Genomic DNA, 19,432 nt, shown 5'->3' with positions numbered 1-19,432 from the left:
CTCCGTGCCCGCGCATGCGCCTTGGCGGGGGAGGGCGCGATGGCGGCGGCGGCGGCGGCGTTGGGCTTCTCGGCGGGGTCCTCCTCCTGCTCCTCGTCGGGGGGTCCCGGGGGGGCGGCGCCGTCGGGGCGGCTGGTGCTGGAGACGCTGGCCGGGCTGCTGCGGGGGGGCGCGCAGGCGGGGGGGGCCCCGGAGACGCCGCGAGGCCTGGCCGGGCTGCTGCGCTGCGCCAGGGAGGCCGGCGGGGGAGGGGGCGCCCAGGTGAGAGAGAGAACACTCTGGGGGGGCCACTCCCCCCCCTGCCCCCCCCCAAGACCGGCCCCAGAACGGCCTCTTCCCCTACTTGGTTCCCGGTGACCCAGAGGGAGGCTCTTCTCCCTCTGCGTGGTGGGGGGGGGAGCATCCCCTTCGCGCCTCCCTCTCAGGGTGGGGGGTCCCCAGGGCGCCCCTCGTTCTCCTGAGCATAAGCAGAGTGCCTCCCCTGCCCAGCGCTGCTCTCTGACCGGGTCCCTTTGTCTCCCTCCAGGCGTCGCCCACCCTGGGGGGGCTGGTGAGCCTCAGCAACACCCGCCTGGGCTCCATCAAAACCCGGTGAGTAGCTGCCTCTCTCCTGCCCCCCAGGCGCTGTGGACTACAACTCCCAGCATCCCTTGCAGAATTTTTGGGCAGTCCTTGGTCCTGGATTCTGGAGCTGCCATTCCTGCCTGGCAAGGGGTTGAGATAGATGACCCTGGGGGTCTCTTCTCACTATACCAATTTACCGGCACCCACAATTAATGGGAAACGGGGCGGCAGGGGTCTTGCGGCACCACTCCAAAACCGGCGCATCACTGTCGCCCATGGGCCGCACTGCCTGTGGGTGGGGGGCTTGGAGGCCAACACCCTCGGGGGGACCCACAGGGGTCTCAGGGTGGGGACCCAAGGGGGCATCTAGTCCAACCCCACCACCCGCAGGCTACCGGGACTTTTTCTCTTGACACATCATCGTCTGGCCGGGGGTTGGTTTGGATGACCCTTGGGGGCCCCTCCCAGCCCTCCAGTGCTCTGATTCTGCCCCGCTTTTTCTTCCCCCTGCAAAGGTTTGAGGGCCTCTGCCTCCTCTCCCTGCTGGTGACAGAAAGCTCCACCGAAGCCTTCAGCCAGAACTGCCTGGGATGGCTGCGCAGCCTGCAGCACCTCATTCAGGTGAGGGGGGGCGCCAGTGCCCCCCACCCTCTTTGCCTCCCCCCAGGCCCAAGAGCTCCGCAGCTGCACCCACCTTTCTGGGCCCAGGAAGGCTGGGTGGGTCGGATGTTTTGGGTGCCTTAATGCTCCTTTTGGGTGGGAGGTGCTGGCTGAGGAAGGCTGCCCCCCCCCACTAACCTCATTTCTTCTTCCCCCCCCCCCTCAAGTCTCAGGATCCGCCCCCCACGATGGAGCTGGCCGTCCTCATCCTCCGGGACCTGCTGGAGTATTCCTGCCAGATCCCTGAGCTGGCAAGAGACATCGGCACCAACCACATTCCGGGGCTGCTCACCTCCTTGCTGGCCCTCAAACCCGAGGTGAGGCCCCCAACCCCCCCTGGTTGGGGAACTGGGGGTGGCCTGCACCCCCCCCCCCCATGTGGAACGAAACATGTTTGAAGGCATGAAACAAAACCCACAACTTGAATGAGTGAATATTGTTCAGTATGGCAAAACAGCCAGCTTGGTAAAACCAGAAATTCAACATAATTTTTACATAAATATTAAAACAGTCCAAATGGAATGTAACAATCAATGAGCTAATTAAATAGATGCAACCCCCCTCATAATGTGACTCCCCCCCCCCCACGTAAGAACGTCAGAGCCTGGCTGGGTGAGGGTCCAGTGGCCAGAGACCTCTTCGCACCAAGCGGTTGAAGTAGACTGCCTCTGCAGCTGGAGGCTCCATAAGGACAGAAGAGGCCAACTGCTGGGTCAGGCAGAGGCCACAGCGCCCAACCAAGTGCCCATTATGGGAAACCCGGACTCAGGATTCGAGTGCCAGAGCAGCTCCCCCTCCTGTGTGTTCCAGTATCTGGTGTTTAGAAGCATTTATTGGCCGTGGAGGCAGAGCACAGCCACCAGCAGCCCTCTTCTCCTCCATAAATTTGACCAGTTCTCTTCTATTGGGGGGGCCATCTCTGCCTCTTGTGGCAGGGAGTTCCGCAGTTCAACGAAGAAGGCCTTCATCCCTCCTGGATCTCCCCGCATCTGGCTTCTCTGGCTGTCTCCCACCGGCTCTGGTGTTACAAGAGAGGAAACTTTTATCTGACCCTTTTCTCTTTTCTGACCCCCCCCCTTGCCTCCCCCCGGGACTCTTCCTAGTGCCAGATTTCCACCCTGGAAGGAAGCAAGGCCTGCATGATGTTTTACCCCAGGGCATGTGGCTCTTTGCGGGTAAGTCTTCTGTTTTTGGGGGGCAGAGGAGCAGCACTGGGTTGCAGAATCCCCACTGACCCCTCTCCCCCCCCTTTACTTTCTGCCCCCCCAGGGCAAACTGGCGGCCTATTTCCTGGCCCGTGTGGATGCAGAGACGCCCCACCTGCAACAGGTAAAAACCAACCTCTCTTGCCTTCCCTTCCGCTGTACAGGGACCTCTGCCTTGTGTTTTAAACTGGGAAAGTCCCCTGGGGGCAGGGGGGTGGTTGTGGGACCTGGGAAGAGCCCCAGAGCAGTTGGATCAGGCCAGAGGGGCCCAGCATCCTGTCCTCCCCACACCTGGCCAACCAGGTGTGTGGGGGGGGGCTTGAACCCAGGTCTCCCAGGCCCTAGACCTCATTGAATCCCCACAAGAACTCTGTGAGGTGGGGATTTGAACCCAGGACTCCTTGGGATCCCGCCCCCCTTTCCCCTTGTGGTCTGCCCCACTGATGCTCTGCCTCCTCCTCCTCCTCCCCCCAGCTGGCCTGCGACTGCTACGCCCTCCTGCCCTCCCTGGGCGCCGGCTTCACGCAGGGGCTGAAGTACACCGAGTGCTGGGGGCAGCAGGCCCACTGCCTCCTGGCCACGCTCCACAGCCTGCTGGGGACGCTCTACGAGGGAGCAGAGACAGGTGCGTCTGGCCAGACTTTGAACGTTGATATTGCTCTTACTTTGGGGGGTGGGGTTAGCAGGGCTCGGAATTCGCCAGGCGCATTTTGCACCTGGCTGTCGGCTACTTGCGAGGACACCTCCACCCTTGGGGGGTCCTTGGAGCCGGACTGTTTTCACACACTACCACACACACACACAGAGAACCTGTAGAATTCACTCAGTTCTATTTCATCTGCACAATCGGAACGAATTTCAAGAACCAAAGTGCTTTTTCTGTGCAGCCTGAGCAGGAGCCGCAAACAACTAGTTAATGGTTAATTGTTGTCATAGTTGTCATAGTTAATTGTTGTCGCTAGTTTTTAGCGGTTCTTATTTTTATCTGTAAAATAAGGGAGGAAGGTGGGATATAAATAGTATTATTATTTTATTACGTTTATGTACCACACTTCATCGTAAGATCTCAGGGCAGTTCATAGAATAAAATGCAGGATAAAAACAAGTCAATAAGTCAAACAAAACAGCAAAACAGTAACCTCCCCTTTTCCACAGACTCATTTAAATAGCTGCAGAATATTAATCTGCCAAAGGCCAGGCTTAAGAGGAACGTTTTCGCCTGGCACATAAAATTTTATTATTATTATTATTATTAGTAGTAGTAGTAGTAGTAGTACCCTGCCCATCTGGCTGGGCTTCCCCAGCCACTCTGGGCTGCTTCCAACAAAGATTAAAAATACATTAAAAAGTCACGCATTAAAAACTTTGCTGAATTTATTTAGTTATTAATAAAACATAAAAAATTGCAGGTAAACTGGTCCCAGATTTCTAAGGCTTTCTTGTGCCAATAGCAACACCTTGAACTCGGTTCAGCTGCAAATTTGCAGGCAGTGCAGATGTTCTCTATCGATAAGACCTCCCTCCCGTCAGCAATTGTGCTGCAGCATCCTGCACCGAGGGCAGCTTCCGGATCAAGCGTGAGGGAAGCCCCACATGGGGGGAGGGCGCAGCCCCAGCCCCAGCCAGGAGGCTCTTGTTTTGCAGCGGCCATATTCCCAGCAGACCTGCTCACGTCATGCGCCCCGCCAGCTAATTTGAGGCCGGGGCGTCTCCTGCCCTTGAGGGAGCAATTAAGATAAGTGCTTTGTTGACGAGCCGATTGGACGTGTTGTGCGGAGCCCACATGACGGAAACAGGACCAGTGATGGATGTTGACAGCGGAGGAGACGGGCCAAATCCCAGACCGCCGTCCCGTTGCGTGATCATTGCGTTTCAGCCCCTCTGCCTGCCTCCCCCAAGTTCCCCTTTCCTGGCCGCCTGTCTGCAGCTGGAAGCAGTGGCCTCCCCTGGGAAGCCCAAAGGAACTCCTTCCCTGGAGGAAGAGCGAGCAAACGTCTGGGCCATTGCCCTGCCTTCCTCCATTGCGGGGGTTGGACTAGATGACCCCTGGCATCCCTTCTATGATTCTATATAAGCAAGAGTCCTCAAGTTTCCACTCACGTGGTATAAGTTGTTCTCCCATGAACAGCGCACTAAATCCTCTGCTCCACAGATAAATATGTGGACAGATATTTTTGAGAACTTAATTGACTCCCCCCTCTCTCTTTTTTCCTTTTCTTTTCATTTATGATAGTTGAGTGCAGTATTGTATTCTCAGTTGATTTCTGGGTCTTCCTCCCCATTCTGTCTCCATTTTATTTAATTTATTTCTATATGCTTTTTTTTATCAGCTGCACTTATGACTTTTACTGTATCGTCTATGAGCTTGTATTAATAAAATTAAAAAATTAAAATACTGTCCTTGTGGTCCAGTATTTTAAAAGAGCTTGCAGTGGCTCTCCTCCCATCTTTTCTGGGGGGCATCTTTTAATTGCAAGAAGCACCCTCTTACCTCAGTCTAAGAGGGCCAAGCAATATATCCATATATCATCCAAAACTGGTTTGAAGCCCATATCCGTGATATAGGTTTCGCAGCTTTTGACCTGGTAATATATCACAAGTCCTGGTGTGTGTTTTGCAAAAATCACAACGAAGGAGAAACCATGAAGCCGCTCGGTACCTCTACATAGCGCCATCTAAGTGTCAGAGATCGTGATGCATCAGTATACAGTATTGCAATGTTTAGCTGGGGATGTACCGCGATGTTGAAAACCAGATACCGCCCATCCCTCAAGCTCTTACTTGAGATCAAAGATGCTTTGGGCAACATGTTCTTAATTTTTGTTCCTTATCGGCACTTTAAATGAGCATCTTAGACCAGGGCAGTCCGACCTCTCAGATCGCAGAACCCACAAGCCACATCCTGAATTAAATTTCCGTACTGTGAATGGAAAGGCCTGCCATATAGTTAACGTATGCGATTCGTATACTTAATTAAATATATATCATTAAATAGAGTTCGTAGATTTTACGTATTTAAACTGAACTAATACACAGATGTGTTTGGCTATAGGTCGGAATACAGATTTAATAAGTAAATATGCACAAAAAACAAATGTTTAAGTGCTTTAAGATGTTTCTTCTTGAATGTTGCCAAGTGCTGCACACTGGACCACCTTGCAGGCCACTTAAGAGCTGTCCTTTGTTCTGCAGGGTGGGACAGATGACCTTTGGGGGTCCTCTTCCACCTATGCAACCGGACCTGATGGGTTCTCTCTCTCCCCCCCCCCCTTCCTCCTCCTTCTCCTCCAGATCCCCTGCACTACGAAGGGCCTGGCGTGGAGACCCTGCTCCCCACCCCCGAAGATGGAGAGGTGAACTTCATCCTCCACCTGAAGCACCGCTTCTCCGGACTGGCCAAATGCCTCTGCCAGATGCTCAGGTCAGGGGCCCCTCTCTCCCCCCCCTTTCCAGCCTTGCGCTGTACTTGAGACCCCCCCTCCCCCTAAAACAAGCACTTCATTTGCCATTCCAGTAACGACTTTGTGGCTCCCGTCTCCGTCCCAGTTCAAGACATCCTGGACCTCGTTTGCCGCACCCTCAACATCTCCACAAAGAACATCGTGAGTAGCCGTGGGGGCAGCGTTGGGGTCAGGGTGGGGCGGGCAGGTCCCCGAGCCGAGGGGGCACACAAGTGAGAAGATCCACTGCGGAGAAGATCTCTTCTGGGGGTGCCCAGTGCCTCACTCAGGGCATCGTAGGACCAAAGGTGACCAGAGGCTGGCAGTGCCTGTCTCAGCAAAGCCCCTCTCGGCTGCTCCTGGGCTTATTTTGGCCCCAGAATCATCATCACCATAATTATTAATTATACCCCGCCCATCTGGCTGGGCCTCACCAGCCACTCTGGGCGGCCTCCAACAGAATATTAAAATACAATAACCTATTAAACATTAAAAGCTTCCCTAAACAGGGCTGCCTTCAGATGTCTTCTAAAAGTCTGGTAGTTGTTCTTCTCTTTGACATCTGGTGGGAGGGCGTTCCACAGGGCCGGAGCCACCACTGAGAAGGCCCTCTGCCTGGTTCCCTGTAACTTGGCTTTTCTCAGTGAGGGAACTGCCAGAAGGTCCTTAGAGCTGGACCTCAGTGTCCGGGCTGAACGATGGGGGTGGAGACGCTCCTTCAGGTCTACTGGGCCTTTGAGGCCGTTTAGGGCTTTCAAGGTCAGCACCAACACTTTTAACTGTGCTCGGAAGAGCTTTAGAGCTGGGAGAGCCCCCCAGGGCTCATCTAGCTCAACCCCCTGCAGTGCAGGAACCTCAGCTAAAGCATCCAAGTCGATGGGCTTCTTCGCTTCTTCTGGAAAGCCGCCAAGGAAGGGGAGCCCCCTCCCTCCAAGGGAGCCCCCTCCCCTCTCAAACAGCTCCTTCCGCCAGGAAGTGCTTAGTAGGGACCTCCTCCTTCCTTCTCACCTGGACCAAAGAGGTGCTGGAGGAGAGGGCACCGTGAAGACTGAATGAAAAATGGGGCTTGTTTGTTATTGGAAGGTAGAATTCCAGGGCAAGGGGAACCCCCTATGTAGTTTTAATTTCTCCCTCTAATTTGACCTTTCGTGTCCAGTGCAGTAGCAAACAGGTGTGCTCCTTGGATAGCTGTTTTGTACATGGATGCATGCTTTATTTATTTATGGGGGAGGAAATAGAAATGACTTCCAAGCTTACGTTTAAGGAATAACAAAGTATAGCAGAATTATAATTATATGTTGCTGTAATACGTTAATGCCATATGCATATGTGTATGTAAAACCCACATATTACATTGTCAAAATTATTATTATGAGAATTGTTGTTTCTTTTGTAACGGGTTTATTTTTTGCAATGGGTATATATATATATATATATATACACATACATATATGCACACACACACATATACATATACATACATGTGTGTGTGTGTGTGTGTGTGTATATATATATATATATGCTTTCGTAGATTTTCACGGGTACAGGAATGCAGGTTTTGGTGTCCTCGGGTGTCTTCCCGTGTAAAAGTTGGGGTGTCTAGGCGACGTTTCGACGAGGTCTCACTCGTCATCTTCAGGCTGGTGCTTTCGGCTTCTTGTTACTGGAACAGAGCAGGATCTCAGTGTTTGAGTTCCTATAAATACCGTTGAGGAGGTGTGGTGTATAGCCTCCAATGTTCTGGGCAGAGAGGAGGTTCTCATCTCCAGAACCAAACGCCTGGCTGACGAAGACCACTTGACAACTGAGTTACAGAATCTCTCAAATGTGTTAATTGCCAATGGATACCAGCAAAACAGGGTTACGAAGCTAATCCAAAAAGAAACACCCCCCAAAAACCAAGACACAGAAGAAAACAATGGCATAGCCCTCCTTCCTTATATCAAGGGCACTACAGATAAAATTAGCAAAATCCTCCATAAACACAATATCAAAACAGCCTTTTGCACCAACCAAAAAATAGCCAATATCCTCAGAAACCCCAAGGATAAAATTCAGTTGGAAAACCAAGGGGTCTATGAAATACCCTGCAAAGTCTGCCCAGCCACGTACATTGGACAAACAAACAGACGAATAAATGCACGTATCGCAGAACACAAGAATGCCGTCAAAAAAGAAGAAAAAACTTCCTCTCTTTTCCAACACATGAAAGAAACAGGACACGAAATTAATTTTGCAGATTCCAAATTGCTCTTTAACATGGAACATCACCACAAGAGAATAATCATGGAAGCCATCGAGATAGAGAAACACCCTCACAACATGAACAAGCGTGACGACACATCCCGCTTGCCAGACATCTGGAAATTAGCCCTCCCCACAAAATCTGACACCAGATCCAGAGGCACACAGAACGCCATCACCAATCAACCACACCAGACCCAAACCCAGACCCTCTCCACAGATAAATTACAGACACCATCCAGTAGCCAAACCAGGGTGGCACCTCCGGATGCTGCACCCCCCTGCAATCCCTACACAGATCTGGCTGGCACAGACCACAAAACCACAGCTCGCCCCTATACACGAAGCCAAGCCAGAGCACAACCAAGTGCAGTACAGCCATCTTCTCAGAAAAACTCTTCACAAAGTTCAAGAGTTCAAGACACGAAGGCTTTAGCAACTAATCCACACCTAATGACCCACCTAAGTGGGATTCAGGAAATCACTCAAGAAATCACTCAAGATATCCCTCAAGTAATTAAGGAACAAAAGAAGAAAAGGCACACTAACCTGGGAACCTCCTCTCTGCCCAGAACATTGGAGGCTATACACCACACCTCCTCAACGGTATTTATAGGAACTCAAACACTGAGATCCTGCTCTGTTCCAGTAACAAGAAGCCGAAAGCACCAGCCTGAAGATGACGAGTGAGACCTCGTCGAAACGTCGCCTAGACACCCCAACTTTTACACGGGAAGACACCCGAGGACACCAAAACCTGCATATATATATATATATATATATATCTCGCTTGAAAACTTACCGCTTAAGGCAGTGATGGAGTGATGGCCAAACTTGGCCCTCCGGATGTTTTGGGACTACAATTCCTATCATCCCTGACCAGTGTTCCTGTTAGCTAGGGATGATGGGAGTTGTAGACCAAAAGCAGCTGGAGGGCCAAGTTTGGCCAGGACTGCCTTAAGGGATCATGAAGATTAGTAGAATTGTTGTTTACTGCTATGCCTATGGCTATTGCTATTATTATTACTGCATACAATAATGCTAGAAAAAATAATGCAGCCTAGTAGACAGATTCATCCAGTGACCTTGGTCACTTTATAATGGGGGGGTGGGAAGTGGGGGTGGTGCTGCTCCCTTCCGCCCCTGACCCCCCCTCCCTTCCAGAGCTGGTTTGGTGACGGCCCCCTGCGGATGCTCCTCTTGCCCTCCGTCCACCTGGAGGCCCTGGACCTCCTTGCGGCGCTCATCTTGGCGTAAGTCCCGGGGAGGGGAGAGGGCGTTGGGAACCCCCAGGCCTGGCTGTCCCTTCTCTGACGCCCCCCTCCTCTCGCTTTCCCTTTGCAGGTGCGGCCCCCGCCTGGTGCGCTTTGGGGCCACCCTCGGCCGCCTCTTCCCCCAGGTCCTGACCACCTGGAGCAGCGGCCGAGACCTCTTCCCCCCCGGGCAGGAGCGCCCCTACAGGTATGTGGGGAGCCGAGGAAGGGGGGGGCCTTGCTGCTTGGGCCAATGTGTACCACCACCCCCTGGGGGGGCCTAGAGATGGAGGGAGCAAGGCTGTGTGTTCGTGGTTCTCCCCACAACAGCCCTGCGAGGGAGTTTCGGCTGAGAAGCAGCTACCAGCCCTTGAGGGCTCCCAGTGCGCATCCCAGCCAAGTTGGGGGATCTGGACCTCGACAGTCCTCACGGCGACGCCACCCTGTCTCTCCAGAAAGCTGCCTCCCCCCCCCAAACAGCACCAGCTGTTGCCTCCCCTGCTTAGTCCATCATTAGCGACGCCCCTGCAGGGTTGCCTGGGTCAGGCCTTCCTCTCTCTCGGCCTCTCCTCCTTCCTTGGAGGTTTTTAAGCAGGGGTCAAGTGCCCCCCAGGGGGTTGGGCTGGATGACCTTTGGGGCCCCCATCCAGTTCTGCATTGCCATGAAGCCAGCCCCGGGTGAGGGGTGTGGGGCCTGCCAGGCTGCCCCCTCCTCCAGCTCCTCTTCCTTCCTCCTCAGTGCGGTGCGGACGCGGCTCTACGAAGTCCTGGATCTGTGGGTCCAGACGGCTGGGGCGGCCTGTGGCATCCTGCAGGGACCCAGGACCCAGAGCGAGGCCCTGCTGGGTCACCTGATCAGCGACATCAGCCCCCCGGCCGACACCCTCAAGGTGAGCCCCCCCCCCAGTGAAAAGGGAAAAGGAAATGAAGGACCACGAGACGCTGCAGGAAATATTGTTGAACAGAGAGTGCAGCTGATAGTTTGTTGTACTGACTTGACGGGTAGTTTTAAAATATTATATTTTCATCTAGTGCATGGAAAATATTCCTCCTTTTGTAAGTTTTGCTAATATTTCCCCGTTTCTTCTTTCTTTCTTTCTTTTCTCTCTCTCTTTTCCCTCTCCCTTTATCTCTTATTTTCTTCTGCTTCTTTTCCTTGTTTTGCATCTTAGGCAGCTGCAATCTGGTTGTATTAGGAGAAAATCTCAAATTGAAATGTTGATACGAATGAAGTATTTTAGCTGCGCTGATGAATTCTCTCCCCCACCCCCTCCCTCCTGGCCTCCGGTTTAAGGCCTCTCTCCCTCTTTTTAAAATAACAACAACAATAATTACTATTTTGTCATTTCCACCCCACCCATCTGACTGGGCTGCCCCAGCCCCTCTCTCTGGCCTCCAGCAACTATAAAAGTGTAATCAAACATCCCAAACTTCCCCCTCCCCTTCTCTCTCTGCCCCCGTCCAGATGCGGGACAGCCGGCCGGCCTCGGACCTGAAGCCCAGCGCCCCCAAGAAGCCCAAGCTGTCTGACCTGGGCACGTTGGGGTCCCTGCCACCCCAAGCAGGACTCCCAGGCCAACAGCAGCACCTGCCTGGCCGCCTTGCGAGGTAAGGAAACCTGGGGCTCAGCAGCCGGGTGGAGAGGGGGCCGGGCCTGGGGCTCTGCTTCCTCCAGTCCCACTCACCCCAAACTCACCCCCCACACACACACTAAACTCTTCTCTTCCCCCCCCCCAGGCCTGAGCCGTGCCGTCCTCCTGACCGGAAGCCTGATGAAGGAGCAGGTCCACAAGGTGAGGGGCTGTGGGGCAGCCCTGGGGGCTTGGGGGTCTGGGCTGCCAGGCAAGGGGTGGGGTGGAGTGCCAGTCCTGGCGGCCGAGCCCGGCTCTTGGTTTCCGGAGAGAGCCTTCCCCGTGCAGCGCCGTGGTGGTTGGCCGGTGCCGTCTCTGCCCCAAGGAGCTTTCAGGGCAGGAAAATGAGACAGAGAAGTTTGAGGAAGACGAGGGGAAGGAGAACTTCAAAGGAGATCTGTGATCACTATTACTATGTTGGAATCTGTTTGTTGATTTCAGTCCTGTTGAATGTTGTAAATGGTTCCTTAAATCAATGGCTATTTATTCTCCTTGTGAAGCTGCTTTGAGGTTGACTTGAAATAAGTAAGCTGACCAGCTGCTTTGTTGTTGTGGGGGGTTTTTGGTCATGACAACCTGAATTGTTAAATTTATATCCCTCCCTTCGTTGGAGAGACGAGAGGGCAGCTTCCAGCATAAAACACAAGATACAGGAACAGAATGATAGTCAGAGCAGGGCAGGGAGTCTGCCTCTTTTCCCTCATGGTGGGGCTAGGGAACCCCCGTTCCGCACAGGGCCAGGAGGACCCCCCAGACCGTCTTGCATGTCCCCCCCCCCCAAAGCAACTTCTCTTGATCTTCTTCCTCCCCCCAGAGGCTGCAGGAGCTGGTGGTCCCTCTGCTCATCCGCCTGGGTCAGGCCGAGACCCCCCTGGGGCTCCCCTACGCCAGCGCCCCCTGCCGCAGGGAGCTGCACCGCCTCCTGCTGGCGCTGGTGCTGGCCCCCCCACCCTCCTGGCCGCCCCCTTTCCACTGCGCCCTCCGCTTGTTCAGCCAGGGGCGCGCCGACCCCAACCTCCAGGTGAGTCTCTCTCTCTCTCTTTTCCCCCCAACACCCACTTGGGGTTTGGCCCAAAGGGAAGCCGGGGAGCAGGGCAGGAAGGGAAGAGCCCCCTCCCCACATTGGGCATCTCTCCCCACCCCCTGGAGGGCCTAGGCTCTGCACAGCAGGTAGACTGCCTCTCAGCCTGGAGGTTCCTCCTTCGCCAGCCCATCCGTCCATCCTCCCCTCCTCCTTCGCCAGGCCTGGAGGCGGGAAGTCAACCCCCCGGCTGGGCCCTGTTAAATGTTTCCTAAAAGAATTGCTTTACTTTTTTCATAAATAATACGGGGTGGTTTTTAATGTTTTGACTTTTTAATGTTTTAATATTTTGTTAAAAGCTGCCCAGGTGTGGCTGGGACAACGCAGTCAAATGGACAACATATACGTAATACAGGTGAAACTCGAAAAATTAGAATATCGTGGGAAAGTTCCTTTATTTCAGTACAGTGGTGCCTCGCAAGACGAAAAGAATCCGTTCCGCAAGTCTCTTCGTCTAGCGGTTTTTTCATCTTGCGAAGCAACCCTATTAGCGGATTAGCGCTATTAGCGGTTTTGCGGCTATTAGCGGCTATTAAAGGCTTAAGGGATTGGCGGATTAGCTGCTAAAAGGCTATTAGCAGTTTAGTGCCTTAGAAAAAGGGGGTGGGGCTGCGAAAAAAAATCGCAGGAACTCGCAAGACATTTTCGTCTTGCGAAGCAAGCCCATAGGAAATTCGTTTTGCGAAGCACCTCCAAAACGGAAAACCCTTTCGTCTAGCGGGTTTTCCGTCTTGCGAGGCATTCGTCTTGCGGGGCACCACTGTAATTCAACTTAAAAGGTGAAACTAATATATGAGATCAACTCACAACATGCAAAGCGAGATGTGCTTCTACTTTTCAGAGGTCCAACCTTGCTCGATTTGTAATCCTTGTTTTGCTGATTTCCTTGAATATTCTAATTTTCTGAGGTTGTTAATTGGGGGTTTTCATCATCTGTACACCATGATCATCGCAATGATAACAAATCAAGGCTTGACATATCTCACTTTGCATGTCACGAGTCAATCTCATATATTAGTTTCCACTTTATTCTAATTTTTTGAGTTTCACCTGTAATAATATAATTATTAGAAAGTAAACCAAAGTAAGGCAGCAACTGCTACAATCGTTTGGAAGCAGCTTAAGGTTGGGCTCGATCCCTGAGCTTGTTGCTCCAGAGCAGCACAGAAAAGGCCCACCCCCCCCCATAAGCCTGTGGGGCTGCTGCTTTAGCAGGTTTTCTTTTGCAAGAAGGTTGGGTGAGTTGTAGCTGCCGCAAACCCAGTTTCCTCCCTCCGTTCAGCTAGAGTAGGAAATGGCCTTTTCTCCCATTCGGAACCATTTATATGTTAGCCGCAGCAATGAGGTTGAGCATTATTTCTCGTTCATTTTCTGGAATAATAATAATAATAATAATAATAATAATAATAATAATAATAATAAATTTATACCCCGCCCATCTAGCTGGGCTTCCCCAGCCACTCTGGGCGACTTCCAAAAAAATACTAAAATACCGTAATACATCAGGTCCCGAGGGTGTAAGATATCCTGGCATGTCAGATATATTGGCCTGCACCGATTTCTGGAATATTTCTCTTTGGGAACAAATCCGAAAGACGTGTGCGTCCTCTGCTTTATTTAATCCAGGTCTGCAGCATTTGTCTGGTCTTGACTGGCATATTGAGTTCAGTCTATAAGCTGTTTAAAATACCATTCATAGGCAGTTTTGAAATAGTTCTCCTTTAGCCCCAGCTCCCGGGATTTCCTGGCTGTTCTCTGGCCTGAATCTCCTCTATGTGTCCTGGTTCTGATCTAAGCTCAACCCCAAACTCTTCCTTTTATGCAGATGGGAGATAGATTTCCCATTTGTCCTCTCCCTCCATTTCCCCAGATCTGTGCATCAGAAAGGAGATGGCACCTCTAATCGTACTGTAATTATTTGCATATTTTTAATGGGTGGGTGTATAGCTTTAATTCTGTGGATGTTTAATCATTTTTTAATTGTTGTTTCTCCCCCACCCCCTTAAGTCTTCAGCCTGCTCTTATTTTTATCTGCTAAATGAAATTGAGTCCCGTTAGGTATAAATAACTATATCATGTATAAATAAGGATATAACATAATCTGTGTTTTGTGCTTTCGTCTTGTATTTTTATGTTGTGGACTGCCCTGAGATCAACGGATGGAAGGCGGTTTGCAAATTAAAAATTATAATAGTAATAAGAAAACTGCAAAAATGAAAATAATGAAAACAATTTGGCGTTTATTTTCCTCCTCCCTCCGCAGGTCTCTTCCTTCTGCACAGAGGCCCTGGCTGTCTGCAACGCCCTCCTGCACCCCCGGGTGCCCTCCCTGCAGCTCCCTCTGGCCGCCCCCCCGGGGGGTCCCCAGGCCCCCCCTCCGGGCCCCTCGGAGCTCTCCCCCGCCCTGGCCTCCCCCTTCCGCCCGGCGCCCCCGGCCCCCTTCTCGGCCCCCCGCCTCCTCCTCCCTCCCCCCGCCTCCTCGGCTGCCAACCCCCTGGGCCTGCCCCCCCCAGGCCTGGCCTCCCCCGCCCAGCTGCCCCCCCGCCTGGCCCCCGAGGAGCCCTCCCTGCCCACCTCCCCCGGGGCGGCCGAGGCGGCTCTGGGCGCCAAGCTGCGCCGCTCGGTCTTCGTCCACTACGACAAGGAGGAGGAGGAGGACGTGGAGATCTCCCTGGAGAGCGACTCGGACGACTCCGTGGTCATCGTGCCCAAGGGGCAGCTGGGCAAGGGCCCCGGGAGCGCCATGGTAGTGGCGGCCGTCGCAGCCCAGGTCCCCACGCCGCCCGCTCCTCCGCCGGCCCCGCCAGCCCCCCCTTCCCCCCCGCCTGCCTCCGAGGAGACCCCTCCGGAGCCGCCCGCCCCGCCCCTCTCCCTGGGTGTCCCTCTGCCCCCTGCCCCCACCGCTGTCCTGGCACTGCCCACCTCCCCTTCCCCCGCAGCCATGGACCCCCCGTTCCCCGCCTTGGTGGAGGAAGACCCCACCGTCATCAACATCAACAGCAGCGAGGAGGAAGAGGATGATGAAGACGACTACCCGGAGGACGAGGAATACTTTGAAGAGGACGAGGAAGAGGTGCACTGGGGAGGCAGGGGCCAGTCAGACGGGCGGCATGTTAATTCTTATTTTTTATTGTGATTGCCAGGCAGCGAAGAGGCAGGGCTTGTGGGGCGGGAGGTGCTGTGACCCTATGGGTCAAATTCGTCCCTGCTTTCCCCCCGGGGTAAGAACTTCACCACCACCAGGACATTACCCAGGTGAAAGGAACACCTTTACGTAAAACATGGAACCAAGGAAATAAGTCCAGCAGCCCCGTTAGGGACCCGGTTTATTATCTGCTCCTGCAGTAGGACAGAGCTCAGCTTAACATGGCTTAAATAGTAGCTGCAAACAGATCGCACGCAGAGAGCTATAAAACATCAGGCATTTTTCTGCGTACATTGAGAAGGGTTACAGGTCATGGGATGTATAACACGCCTGGCTCCATACCGGTCTCTGCTTCCCCCAAGTGCTCAGGCCGTTTGGGTCTCAGTTGTCGCCCTTGGCAGGCCTTGGCCAGCCCCACCCTCACTTCCCTCGTCCCTGGGGAGCTCTCGGAAAGCTTCCAGAAGATGCTGGATTGCCAGCTTGAAGCAGACGTAGGAAAACATCACCATTGGCTGTTTCTGCCACTTTGGGGGTTAGATAGCAATTTTAGTTTATGGCCTAGAGAGCACAAGGGTTGTAAAATGTCGGCACACAGGAGCCTCACAGACGTCATTCCCCGATGGATTTCATCTTGAGGTTAAATGGCGTTCATATTGAAATATTGCTTTCAAAAACAGACACCTTTGGTCTCTAATGTTGACATCACCCGCAAGCCTCAGGTGTCAGCCCCACACCTGGCAGGTGAAGACGGGGCTGGGTGCCTATCAGGCTGTGGTTCCTGCGCACCAGGGTCAGGCCGGATGGCCTTTGGGTGGCCCTCTCCCAACGCTATGGTTCTGATTCTCTCCCACCCACCCTTTTTTTTTTTGCTGGCCAGGAGGAAGAGTACGACGAGGAGGACGAGGAGTTTGGGGAGGATCTGGAGGAGGAAGAGGACGAGGAGTTTGACGAGGAGGAAGGCCTGACGGAGGAGGAAGAGGACGAGGAGGAAGGCCTGACAGAAGAGGAGGAGGAGGAGGAAGAAGAAGAAGGAGAGGAGGAGGAGCGGAGGGTGCTGCCCTCACTGCCGCCCCCACTGCCGCCCCACCGGAGTGACGAGGAGCCGCCGGAGCTCTTGCCCATCAAGGACGACCCCCCCAAGTTGGAGGAGGGGGAAGAGGAAGAAAACGAAGACGAAGAGGCGGCCGCCGGACTCCTGATGGAGGTGGACGAGGAAGCCTTCCACCCCCCAGAGGAAATGGCAGAGGAGGAAGAGGAAGGAGGCCGGCCGGAGCAGGACCTGGGGAAGGCAGAAGGCCAGGCGTCTCCTCTGCGGACGGCCGAAGGGCAGGCCCCCCTCCCCAGCACGGCCCCCCTGCCCTCCGTGAAGCTGGAGGAGGAGCCGGGCGAGAAGCAGCCCCCCCAGGAGGAGCAGGAGGGCCCCGCGGCTGCCCCACGGACCGCGACTCCGCAGGGGCAGGAGGACGAAGAGGAGGAGGAAGTGGTGGTGCACGAAGGGGGCCGGAGAGAGCCAGGAGGGGCGGCCCCTGAGGCTGCAGCGCTGCGGGGAGAGGCGGAGAAGCAGGAGCCGCTGCCTGGCGAGGAGGTGGGCATGAGGGGCAGGGAGAGGGGGCGTGGCTGCTCCCCCCCTGCACATGTGGGGAAGAATATTCCCTCGGTATCTGAACTCTGTACGGTGCATCTTCCACTCTGGGGCGGTAGTGGAGCTCAGGGTGTGGCGTTGAAGTTCCAGGCGGAAAGGAACCTGGGACGGCTCAGTGGGTAGAGCAGGAAGGGTCGTGGGTTTGAGCCCCACGTCAAAGATTCCTGCACTGCAGGGGGTGGGACTTGTTCCCCCCCCCCCACTTCTATGACTCGATCATTCCAAGTATGAAGGCATTACAGGTGGAGGGTTTTGATTTGTTTGGTAAATTTGTAGACCCATAGATCTCAGGGCTTTTGCGGTGTAAAATTACAATCTAATAAATGCAAAATAAGAACAATGATCCCTTGGGATCCCCTTCCAGATACTCACAGTTCTCTGGTTCTGTCCTCTGTCCCGGTTCTGATCTTCTCCCCCCCTCCCCACCTCCAAGAAAGGGCAAAAGAGGGAGTGAAATTATATCAGTTTAGAGTTGGCTCTTCTCTTTCCAAATTAAGCTGTTTGATTGACTTCTACACAGTGCTGTTTTCTATTTGTTCGTTTGTTTTGCTTCACAAAATCTCTTCGCTGATCGATTGTAGAGGGAAAAGCCTCGAAGCCGGAAAGGTTTTCTCAGGAAAACCACATAAAGATTTTATGAAGCAAATAAGTAAACCTCAAAGTGGTTTGCAAAAGGATGATGATGATGATGATGATGATAAATTGTCAAACAGAAAAGTTTACAGCAACAACATTTAGGCTTCCGAACAGTTAACACAGCAAAAACCCGAAAGCAGATCAGGAACTCGCATGCACTTCGTAATGTGGGTGGTTGTCTGAAAGCAGTTTACCTGTGAGATCGCTTTGCCCCACGTGCTCCCACTTGGCCAGTTCAGCCAGCGGATCTGGCCCTGCTGCAGGCGCCGCACGACACCCGTTCTGCTTTTGTAAGAGCTCTGGCAGCCTCTGCCCTTTGGAACTCCCCGCCTCTTGAGATCAGGCAGGCGCCTTTGCTGTACTCTTTACCAGCAACCGCCAAAACCCTTCTGGTTGGGGAAGCCCAACCAGAGAAGCCTTAGGCAGGAGGAGGATGCAACCAGGCCGCCGTGTCGGGGAATATTTTGGCGCGTTTTGTTTTTTAAGAGCACAAATTGTCATTAAGAATGATCCAAATAATCCTGGCTACACTTTGGATGGCAGAAAAAGTCCTCTCTGGGGTGGCGGAGAGCCTGGAGGGAGGGTGTGTCTAGGGCAGGTTCCCAAGTCTGGAGCTGGGATGGTTTATTGTACCGGGGGGGGGGGTGTTGTGTGTTCTGCAGTCTCTCCAACTTTGGGGGGAGCAGCGAGGGGTCTTGCAGGGGCAGCTGGGAACAATGGTCAGACCCCACCTGGGTCCAATTTGGGGCGCCCCAGTTACACAAGGATATTGGTGAGAAGATGGAAGGTGCGCAGAAGAGGGTGAGCAGGATCTTGAAGGGTCTGTAAACCAAGCTTTATGTAAGAGGAACAGCTGGGGGGAGATGGAGATGTTTAGCCTGGAAAAGAGGAGAGGTGAGAGCCGACTTCCAGTATCTGAAGGGTTGTCGCAAGGAGCAAGCTTGTTATCTCCTGCTCTGGAGGGCAGGATCTAAACCCATGGTTTCAAATTCCAAGAAAGGAGATACTCAGCGTTTAGGCTTTCCTGAGGGTAAGAGCCCTAATATATTGACGCTTTTGGGGGGATGCTTCCGGTGGGTGGCGGGGTGAGTTGGCATGCCAGCTGCCATGAAGTGACCCCACCTCATTCTCTTCCCCTGCAGGGCACAGAGGTGGATGAAACAGAAGCCATGTTGGCGGACTTTGTGGACTGTCCCCCAGATGAGGAGAAGGTGCCGTCCGAACCCAGTTCCTGAGGGGGCGCTGGAACCGCCGTGGTCAACAGTGGTGGGTGAATTGGGGGCTGAGAAGAGGGGCGCTGTGATCCCTGAAACAGACGTTCCCCGCTGAGCGCATCACTGCCATCTGGACTTAGGACTCTCCATATTCTATTTTTTATGTTGTTTGTGTTTTGAGGGGAGGAAGGTTTTGGGTTTGTTTGGGGTTTTTTTTAATACAAAAGACATTCAATAAAATTTCTTTATACTGCATGTTCACTTTGGTTTGTGGTGCAACGGGGCAAAGGCAGCAGGGCGAGTCGGACCCCTGGGGGGGGGGTCAAGGTGGAAGATTTATGCTGCTCCGGAGGGCAGCATCTGAACAAAGGAGAAAGGAGATTCCGACTGAACGTCAGGAAGAACTTTCTTGACAGTAAGAGACTCCCCTGGAATGTGATGGACTCTCCTTCCCTGGAGGTTTTTAAGCTGTCATGGATGCTTTCGTTGAGATTCCTGCATTGCAGGGGGTGGGACTAGATGACCTTTGGGAGTCCGGTTTTCCTGTGTGATCCAACACCTGCACACTTGATCAGTAGGCAGAGCCTTTTTGATATTGTTGCTCTGTGGAGTAAGAGGCTCCGCAGTTGAGCTTGCTGAATGAAGGATCAGTTTCAGGTTCTGCAGCCAGCCGTCTCTAGCCGCCTGCCAGACAACCTCCCATTGAATGCTGCATTT

The 19,432-nt window shown here is 53.4% G+C and overlaps 1 protein-coding gene across 1 annotated transcript; it reads left to right on the top strand.

The window, feature by feature from the left end:
• Window positions 1-125: 125 nt before the first annotated feature.
• PELP1 (proline, glutamate and leucine rich protein 1) lies at window positions 126-18,970 on the top strand. Its single transcript, XM_083410190.1, is given in 19 exon segments — window positions 126-261; window positions 527-591; window positions 1,080-1,185; window positions 1,392-1,541; window positions 2,328-2,399; window positions 2,494-2,553; window positions 2,904-3,054; window positions 5,721-5,850; window positions 5,944-6,031; window positions 9,278-9,366; window positions 9,458-9,574; window positions 10,106-10,256; window positions 10,832-10,918; window positions 10,920-10,974; window positions 11,104-11,159; window positions 11,812-12,018; window positions 14,342-15,151; window positions 16,101-16,808; window positions 18,644-18,970. Coding segments are annotated over 16 exon segments (3,003 nt in total). The 5' UTR covers window positions 126-261; window positions 527-591; window positions 1,080-1,185; window positions 1,392-1,412; the 3' UTR covers window positions 18,737-18,970.
• The last annotated feature ends 462 nt before the right edge of the window (window positions 18,971-19,432 follow it).

The sequence above is a fragment of the Podarcis tiliguerta genome (assembly GCF_965153285.1).
Source record: "Podarcis tiliguerta genome assembly, chromosome: 13".
NCBI lineage: Eukaryota > Metazoa > Chordata > Lepidosauria > Squamata > Lacertidae > Podarcis > Podarcis tiliguerta.
Note: the sequence above shows the minus strand (reverse complement) of the source record. Positions and strands in the feature narration are given on the sequence as shown.